At 42.8% G+C, this 10,460-nt stretch overlaps 1 protein-coding gene across 1 annotated transcript; it reads left to right on the top strand.

The window, feature by feature from the left end:
- Positions 5,217–6,517, top strand: LOC8055647. Its single transcript, XM_002467446.2, has 2 exons — positions 5,217–5,892; positions 6,099–6,517. The coding sequence occupies exons 1-2, from the start codon at positions 5,285–5,287 to the stop codon at positions 6,289–6,291; spliced, it is 801 nt and encodes a 266-aa protein (XP_002467491.1). The 5' UTR covers positions 5,217–5,284; the 3' UTR covers positions 6,292–6,517.

Raw genomic sequence — 10,460 nt, 5'->3', positions numbered from 1 at the left:
TTGCCTAATAGCGGACACTAGGCAAATAGCTGATTTGCCGAGTGTCTGAGTTTGCCTAGTGTCTGGCACTAGGCAAACTGTCGAATGGTCGTGTGCTTCCCTTCGCCGAGGGTGACACTCGGCAAATCACTCCTTTATCGAGTGCTTGATATAAAACACTAAGCAAAACATGTGACACTCGGCAAAGAGCGTTTCTCCAATAGTGAACATGCATTCAAGGACAACCTTTTTTAGCGATCATGCCTAGGTATGTTTTCATTAAGTAGAAGAGAGTTTTGTTACAACACATTTAGGTGGCGGTAATTCAACGACAACCTGAATGTGATGCTATGCTGGTTGCCTGGTATGAAGACAATGTGGACTCATCCTTTGATCCCCCAATCCGTGCCAGCTTCGGAGTTGATGGTTCTAGAGCAGTAATTAAGCGGTTAGCATGACAACCCACATATAGACTTATTTTTGTGGTTTCTTGTGACAACCCATAAATTTAAGTCTATATACAGGCAGACCGCTTGCTCCCTAGATGGTGGTATCAGTCGCGGTCATGAGGTCGTTGTCCGGGACTCCGTGACAACATCTGTCTCGTTCGCCACAAAACATTGCGAACTAGTACTTTGAACAAAACAGAACTAACCGAGCTAGGAACGCATCTGTGATCTATCTTATGTCCTACCTACAACATTTACATCTCTGAACACTAGGACCAATTTCATGTGCACGCTTTGTGCATGGTTTTGTGGTTCAAGCGCTGCATCGAGCGCATCAAAACAGAGAGCTCCCATTCGTGGGTCAAGTGTCGAGGCACTTTAGCGTCACTATGTTGTGTTCGTGAGCGCGGAGTTGAGGGATGAGAAAAATGTTCAAGGAGACCACCACCGACCGCCGCATTCTTTGGGGTCAACGTTTGGCCACGACATGTAGGTGCAGCTCTAGCCTTTAGATGCCTCCGTTCTAAGCTTGTCGTGCCATTGCTAATAAGTCCGGCCGATCTATATATGCCTTACATCCATATATGATTGATCATGGCTAATCTGTTTCCTAATAATAAACTGATCATCGTAGCTGCTGTTATATCTGACGGATACTAATTAATTGGGTAGCGTCGTCGTCGTGTTTGGAATGATAATTTCTAGTTCAACTGAGTTGTGCAAGCTAGACATTCAAAAGTTTGCTTCTGTTCGTTTCTTGACTATTGAAAGCATCGAGTAGGGGTCGTGTGTAATAAGGGCTAGAATTAGTTTCTTGTATGCGCCATCTTAATATATTTTCAGTCAACCACCCTCAATAATGTCAAGACCCAACATTTCTGTGGAGTAGCTTAAGAAATTGGATTACGCCAATATTGATGGAGAGAAGTCAAGACTATAGCCAAAGAAACAACCATTTAATTATGGTCACACTGTTCATGGCATGCCCCTCATACAGTAACTGCCGAGTAGCTGTGCACGGCGTGACTAACTCGGTGGGCAACAAATCCTAGACAAGGATCGACAAGATTATGCAACCTAGATTGACCTATAGGCTGATGTCATGTAAGGGAGGAACAACATAGACGTAACAAAACTAGCACCAATTAAGTCATAGCAAATTTGTACTACTTACATTTTCACATTTAGTTTAAATATCCTTTATGCATGCATGCCTAGATCTTATGAACAACTAGTATGTTGATATAGTTTTAGACTACATGCATGAATATAATACTATTTTTTCTTATATAATTAAAAGAAGGTGACAACACAAGTTTGTAACTACCTTGCGCATTAAATATGACAAAAGTTATTGGTACGGTGATCGTACACATTACCAACATTTTTGAGGATATATTGTGTTTGTCAACACGTAACATCAAATACAAATGCATGGACAGGCAAGTCAAGAACATCGTAAAAGTCACTGCCACAAGATAAAGGAAACTTTTTGGTAATGAATTGAAATTAAGCGGAGTTTTTAAATATCAAGCTTTAGACACTTCTAAACAATTCACCGCAACAGTTATTTGTCACACTGGTGATGAGAATAAGGATCTATGGTCTACAATGATATGCTCCAAGTGAAGCAATTTCACCATACCATTTGTTAGAATTTGGAAGGTTGTAACACAAGCACAATAATCTAACAGCCTTGCATGATGTTCCTGCTCACCTCTCTCTCTCTCTCTCTCTAGGTCTACCCTAACCTATCAACTTGTTAGCTTTGTTTGCCAACGCTTGCTGATTCACGCACCGCTATAACCTTTCAATATATGTGGACAACCCCAACAGCCTCCTCTCCCACACCAAGCATAGCATCCTTCTCTCACCTCTCTCTATCATCTGTCACTCTCATTTCTTTCTAGATCTCTTAGCCATTATGCTTGTGAGAATTACCCAACAAAAAAACAACCATGATGATGATTCATGTGGGATGATTGAAATTGGCTAATGAGTTATATATGAGAGGAACGATTGTAGACTTTATTGAACGAGCACATTGTGAGTCATAATAAATTTATTGAACAAGTAATTGATATTAGAAATTTTAGTGTAACTCCATGACATGTTTTTTATTCTAACTAATTACAAAAGAAGTTGAAACATATATTTCTATGTAGAAGCTTGAGCCATCGGATTACGCCAATATTGACTGAGAAGTCAAGACTGTAGCCGAAGAAACAGACCATGGGATGCCCCTCATAAAATAACTACAGAGTAGTTGTGCATGACATGACTAACTCAATGGGTAACAAATCACTAGACAAGGATCAGAGAAGAGCATGCAACCTAGATGAAAATTAATAGAAACTTCACCTATTGAGAGCAAAGCAAGCATGAATCCGGGAGTTTGTTGTTTGCTGGTGACCACATGACAATAAAGTGCACACGAGGGAGAATGGATGACACTATGGACATGCATCAGTGTAGCTAGCCACATCATGCCTTAGATGATGTCTCAATACTAGCTATTAACCACTCAACCTCTTTTGGAGCTTTGTGCTACAATTTCTCTATTATTTTGGAAATACTTGGGTTAGGTGAATATTCACATGTTTTTACCTTCAAGTTTTTTGTTTGGACATATATGAGTTAGGCACATATAATTCTAACTATAGCTTCCTCATGAAAAAACTTTTATAAGATGTTCATACTATTGGATGAAGAGGCCAATCCTATAACTCATAAGGATCATCTAACACAATAACCATGGTGAGTCATGTGGGGTGATCTATAGGCCAATGAGATGTAATAAGAGAGGAACAACATAGAACTAACGAAACTAGCACCATGCAGTCATGTCAACTCTTTTATGCTTGCCTATATCTTGTGAACTAGTATGATGTTATAGTTTTAGAATAATTAGAAGCATGAATATTATTTTTTGCCTATATAATTAAAAGAAGGTGACAACATAAGTTTGTAACTATCTACGCATTGGATACAACAAGAGTTATCATTACAGTGACCATACATATTACCGGTATTTTTACAGATATATTGCCTTTGTCAACACGTAACAACAAATACGTTAATAGGCAAGTCAAGAACATCGCCAAAGCCACTGTGACAAGATGGACAAAAGTTCTCAACCATTAATTGAAATAGAGCGGAGTTTTCAAATATCAAACATTAGACACCTAACAAATCGCCACAACAATTAGTTGTCACACTAGTGATGATGCGAATAAGGATCTGTGGTCCATAATGATATGCTCAAAGTGAAGCAATTTTACTATACCATTTGCTGAGATTTTGGAAGGTAGCTAGTAACACTAGTACAAAAATGTAGTTGCCTTGCGTAATGTTCCTGCTCACCTCTCTCTCTCTCTCTCTCTCTCTCTCTCTCTCTCTCTCTCTCTCTCTCTCTCTCTCTCTCTCTCCAGGTCTACCCCAACCTGTCAACTTGTTAGCTTTGTTTGCCAACACTCGCTGATTCACGCATCGCCGTAACCTTTCTATACATGTGGACAACCCTAGCAGCCTCCTTTTCCACACCAAACATAGCATCCTTCTCTCCAACTCTCTCTCTCTCTCTCTATCATTTGCCACTCTTATTTCTCTCTAGATCTCTCAACCATCAGGTGTACCATGTTTTTTCTAGTGTGGGAAGTCCTTGAAGCCAACCGAGTTTGTTGTTTGCTGGTGACCACATGACAAGAAAGTGCACACGAGGGACCATGGATGACACTATGGACATGCATTAGTACCTAGCCACATCTTGCCTCAGATGATAAGTCTCAATACTAGCTACTAACCAACTCAACCTCTTTTGGAGCTTTGTGCTATAGTTTCTCTGTTATTATGGAAATACTTGAGTTAGGTGCATATTCACATGTTTTTACCTTCAAGTTTTTTGTTTGGACATATATGAGTTAGGTACATATAATTCTAACTATGCTTCCTCGTGAAAGAACTTTTATAAGATGTTCATGTTGTTGGATGAAGAGACTAACCCTATAGCTCATAGGGATCATCAGACACAATAACCATGTCGCATGTGGGCTGATCTATAGGCTAACGAGATGTAGGAGAGGAACAACATAGACTAACAAAACTAGCACCATGCTGGTCATGTCAACTCTTTTATACTTGCCTAGATCTTGTGAACAACTAGTGTGATGTTATAGTTTTAGAATAACTAGATGCACGAATACTATTTCTTTCCTTATATAATTAAAATAAATTGACAACATAAGTTTGTAACTACCTAGCGCAATGAATACGACAAAAGTTATTGGTACAATGACCGTACACATTACCGGTATTTTTTGTGGATACATTGTCTTTATAAACACGTAACAACAAATACAAATGCATTGATAGGCAAGTCAAGAAGTTCGCCAAAGCCACCGCTACAAGATGGAGGAAAGTTTTCAACAATAAATTCAAATTGAGTGGAGTTTTCAAATATCAACGTTAGACACTTCTAAACAATTCACTGCAACAGTTATTTGTCACACTAGCAATGATGTGAATAAGGATCTGCGGTCCACAATAATGAGCTCACACTAAGATTTTGGAAGGTAGTAACACTAGTACAAAAATGTATTAACTGCCTTGCGTGATGTTCCTACTCACCTCTCTCTCTTTCTCTCTCTCTCACCTCAAGTCTACCCTAACTTGTCAACTTGTTAGCTTTGTTTGCTAGCGCTCGCTGATTCATCACACTGCTAGCTGTAACCTTTCTATATATGTGGACAACCCCAACAGCCTCCTCTCCCACACCAAGCATACCATCCTTCTCTCACCTCTCTCTCTCTCTCTCATCGGTCACTTTATCATTTCTCTCTAGATCTCTCAGGTGTACCATGGTTTTTCTAGTGGGGGAAGTCCTTGAAGCCAACCGGACTGCTCGGAGGGCATACCTGCGTGTTCTTTTTGAGTCGACTGGGCGGGATGTTGCCAAGAAGGTAATCTGCCTTCTCCTCTGGCTAGAGATGACCATGGGGTTCCAGGTCCTTGGCAGCGTGGCGACCATGACGTCGGGCGACATGTCGCTCGCGCGGGTCATCGTAGAAGCGTGCGCCGTGTACAACTATGTTCTCCATGGCTCCTACGAGCAGCCGGCACCCCTCGTGGACATCCCAACCATCGTGGCCCTCTGCGGCGTGCGTGGTGGTAGGCTTGTCGACTCTAGGTTCTTCATGTTCCACAAGGACATCGTTGCGCGTGGTGTTGCCTTCATCCGGGACACCTTTGCGCCGCTCATATTCGATGACTATCTCCATGGGATGCTACACCGGTTCAATGATGTTTCCAATTCGTTCTTGGTCCCCGCACCGCTGCCCGCTCCAGAACTGATGGCGCCGTTCATCGTCTTCACAAGTTTGCCGCCCGAAGACTACCAAACAGCGTTTGTCGCCATCCCTGAGCACGACCCTCTGAGCTCACAAGATATCCAGGAGTATTTTGAGAGGTACGTGTGAATCTACTTACAAATGTGTTTTGACAACCATCAAATCAATACAAAACATTGTGGGTTACCAGGAGCAATCTGCCCTTGTTGCTGACATATGTATATATGTGCGCTATTTCCACATACAAAGAATGATGAACATACTTGAACTCTCTGCATTTTGATTCCTGAACTGCTAGGATTAATTTCATGTACATATTGTGCAGGCGTCTTATGTTCGGGCCTTGCATCGAGCGCATCGACACAGAGCGGCCAGGTGTGGGGCAGGGCCCAAAGCACTGTGTCATTGTGTTCAGGAGCACCCAGCAGAGGGACGAGGCGATGTTCCAGGAGGCCGCGGCGTTCTTCAGGGTCAACAACGGCGATATGTGGGTGCAGATCTACATGCCTCCTCTCTGAACTGTGTGTCCCTTGCTGAGTCTGATCACTCTACCATGAATGTTTGTGCTGCCGTATGTTGGATGACTGGTGGTGCTACATACCAATAAATCGATTTGTTAGTTGTCGTTGCTGGTAAATCGTCGATCCGGTGAGTGATCAGGTGTTTCGTTGTCAAGTTTGTAATAATGGAGACGATTTGAAGCTACTGAAACACAATTTGTAGCTGTTCGTTCCTTGGTTGAAAGTAGTATCTATCGACAAAGCTACTACAGTCTACAGGGCGGCAGTGTTTTGAATCCCAACCAATTTTAATTTGCTAATTACCTCCCACCTGAAATTTGGTTACTAAGATGATCTCATCGTTCTTTCATAGATCACTCTTCTCATAAAGGCCAAATTTTGGTCAGACCTGACTTGGCAGGCATTTCCATAGGCAGATTTCAAAAGTCGATACAGATTTGCTTAAATGATGTCTAAAACTGATGAAATTTGAAATAGATACACATGAAAATAAAGAATCAGTGTTAACAATATGTATCAACAACTATCAAGATTTTATTAATTAAATATGGTCCATTCAATTTATTTGTTAATCTTAATAAGTAACTATGGTTGCTAGAATAAAATATCATGTTAAAAAAAACCCTTCTGTTTCCTTAGAATTTGTATGAGTTTATATATCTGATAGGATACTGTAAAAGGTTATTTGTTCATAAAAAGATTGCTTAAAACGTTGTCTATCCATGAAAGGGCAATTGTTAATTAAATTACACATACAGCCCTTCAATAACTATTAAAGAATCTGGTCACCCCTTCTTTCATAGAGTCAAAACACTTGAAAACACAAGTACACTTAATTGTTTGAGGGTGATACTTGAGTCTCTCATATATGTGTGTGTACGCTGTTGTTTTCAAATCATAAAGACCATGGAAGAGAGGGAAAAAATGCATGCTTCATGATTTGGTATATTACAGTGTGTATGTGTATATGCCTTATGCACACAGTACCCAAGCTTGAAGGAATGAACTTGATAAGGACAATTAGATAGATTGACTACATGAGGATTTTTCTTGAAGAGCAAATTTATCACTGCAATAGTCATTTATTTGCCAGCAGCCACTAGCTGGTAGCACGCCAAAGACTGCCAAGTTGAGTATTCCAGATATATACAGCCATTTTTTCTCAAATAAGCAAAAGGTTTATGCATCTTTGTATTAAGATCGAGAAGTTGTGAAAGTTACAGCGATGCGCCACGAACATGGCAGACTAAGGCGAGCATGTAATAGCCTATGGCATACAAATGGCTCTGCCCTCCATAGCATAAGAAGGTTACAACCTATTACTCGCTAATCATACTACATAGCCATCATCAGCAATCAGATGCGCCCCTTGGTCACTCTCCTTATGGGTCTGGAAAGAGCTGTCGCATTGTCTCAGCATGTGAGGAGTTGAGCTGATCGACGAAGATGTTGTCGTAGGCATCCTGGGACACTGTGGAAGGCCTTGTCTGCCCATTGAGGTAGCCCATCCGCTTTATCACCAGCGCCTCTCCCTACTTCGAAGTCGGCGTGAAAGTGCCTGAGTGGCAATCCTCCTACTGCGGGTCGGCGACTTTGGTTGTGTCTCAACATCTAGAAGAGGCAGAAGCAGTGATGACACCTTACGCAAGATCTTTGTGATGAACCACTTTAACCTCTTGGTGGTGGAGAACCCATGTTCCTCAGGAGGTGTGGTCGAGTTTGCGGCTAGGCGGATTGCACTGGGGCTTTGTGGGTGCTCCTTGCCATCCAAGGCGGCGATCTCTCTTAGCGGTGGCAGGGTGGGGGTGATCGTCCTCACCTAGGGGTACGTTGTTGGAGCACACCTCGGCCTCCACGGCATGTCCCGCCCGTTGTGACATGACAGGTGGCTGCCGCTGCTTTGGCAGCAGTTTAGGCGAGCCCGTCGTCCAAGCCTTCGCTGAAGAACTGGTGTCAACTAGTGATGCATCCTCATCCTGAGGAGCAGTGGTCATGGCGGGCAGACACCCAGTCGCTGGTGCTTCCGGTGGTCGCAGGGGCGTCCTCAGGCCCGTGTGGGCCGTGCGACGGAATTGGGCCCCCAAAATTCATGGACCCCAAAATTACTAAGTGTCCTAAGTATGTATGATAATTTTAGGCTTGTTTTAATTAGTATATCAGTCACAGACTCAATAAACATGGCCTGCCACTTTGGGAGAAAAGCACCGCACATTGAGTCCATGATCGTGAGTTAGGAAAGTCTGTGGTCAGCCATTCTTCTTCATGTAAGTTCGTAACCCTTCGTGAGTTTGAGGCTTTGTCGCTTGCACTTGTTCCTCGCCCTTGCCATTGTTTGCTACTCAAGAGTCGAGACCTAGTCACAATCCTAGACGGTCCGACCTAGATTGGGACGTCAGTCAGAGACCGTTGCTTGGTATAAATTTGATGCCCAACCCCTATTTTATTTAGTTAATCTTTTATATATTATTGTTGATGCAAAAACTAGTCTGCAAACACAAAGGGCTAATACCCAATTCAAACGTTAAGGCGTGCCAGCCGATTTGACCTTACTATCGGCAAAGGTGATAACTCGAATACTTTAGTCCTGACAACAGCGATGCGCCCGAATGTCACGGCTAAGAGGTACTCACGTGGAACTTGAGGATACGCCGAGCTTGTGTCGACGAATTCCTAAGAACTCGTAACAAAAAGAAAACGTATGACGAAGTCGTCGAAAAGTAAATGCTGGAATATGAGTAAAAACGTGTGTTTGATTGATTGATAGATGTCTGATTACAAGGTCCTAGGGCTTATATTTATACCCTGCTCAAAGAGCTATGACCAGACACGATTAGAATTCGAATTCCAAATTACACGGAACCCGTATACAAAACGATGCGAATAACTAAGGAAATAATAAAACCATCCTTCGTGACAAACCGAAACTCCTCCACATGACAACTGGCAGCTTCCGGACTCCTCCTTCGCGTCATCGGCAATCCCCTTGCCATAGTCATCGGCAGACCTTTTTACTTGGTCATCGGCACCATATTACTGCCTGAGGACTTAGTCACATTCAACCTTTCCCTCATCGGCAACCATCCTTATCAGCAACCCGCATCGTACTGCCACCCTATCCTGCCATCCTGGACACGTGCCCAAAAATGGTGTCAACACATGCCCCCCAGTTTCGGAGTATAAAACTATTAATGCTCCGAAATTCTCTGCAGTAATGATGTCTTCTCCGCAATTAATGCTCCTAATCTGGTAACCGACAACCTCAATCTGGACAACTCTGATCCTAATCCTCCGCAGATCCCTCGAAATCCCCAACTTCCTAAATGGGCATCTTTCTTAGTCGTACATCGGCAACAATACCGTTACAAAGATCTGCCGATGCTCTGCCCAGGAGATTCGCAAAAACGGTTACCTCCCCTCTATCCGCCCATCGGCAGGATGACCGTTATAGAATATCACCGATGGACCGACCAGGAGATCGCGCACAGTAAAATATCTTTAGATAATGACCGCTTCCTGTCAAATCACCTGCACAATCCCTGGATTATCGTGCGAACAGTTACCATATCCACTTGAGTACCCTCGGGCTTCTCGGATGCGGCAAAGAAATAAGTCAGATTTGCCCTTGTCCATCTTGTCCTATAAATAGTTCCTTCTTGGGTACTCCTCCCCCATTGCATCATTCTGCCATCCAACTTCACTTTTCCAGCGGCGGCGCCATTCTCAATCCTCAAGATCTCCGACAAGCATTCTTCTTCATCAACTCCGGCGCCCTCCAGCGTCCTCTTCACGACAAGATGGCCGTTGGCTTCGTCGTCCCTGAGGTCAGACTTCCATCTCATCTGCTGTACCTTTTTCTTGCATTCCTGTTCATCTGCGATTCATTCTTACCGAATATTTTCCTTTTCCTTTTTCTTTGTATTTTTATTCCCCAAAACACTAGGAGTTATCCAACAAAATTGTCATCCCTACCGATCAACCACATCTTCAATGCCTCGGCCCTCTAGGGGATCCAGATCCAACCGACCTTATCAATGCAGAAACCAACAGGATTCCCTTTAGAGCTGAAAACTTTGCTTTAGATCTATGGAAAGACACCTTTCGCTCTTGGCCCAGCCCTACTGTAGGGTGGAAAGACTGGTTCTTGAGGGTCAGCAACTCTTATGAAG

The sequence above is a fragment of the Sorghum bicolor genome, chromosome 1 (genome assembly GCF_000003195.3).
Source record: "Sorghum bicolor cultivar BTx623 chromosome 1, Sorghum_bicolor_NCBIv3, whole genome shotgun sequence".
Taxonomy (NCBI): domain Eukaryota; kingdom Viridiplantae; phylum Streptophyta; class Magnoliopsida; order Poales; family Poaceae; genus Sorghum; species Sorghum bicolor.
Note: the sequence above shows the minus strand (reverse complement) of the source record. Positions and strands in the feature narration are given on the sequence as shown.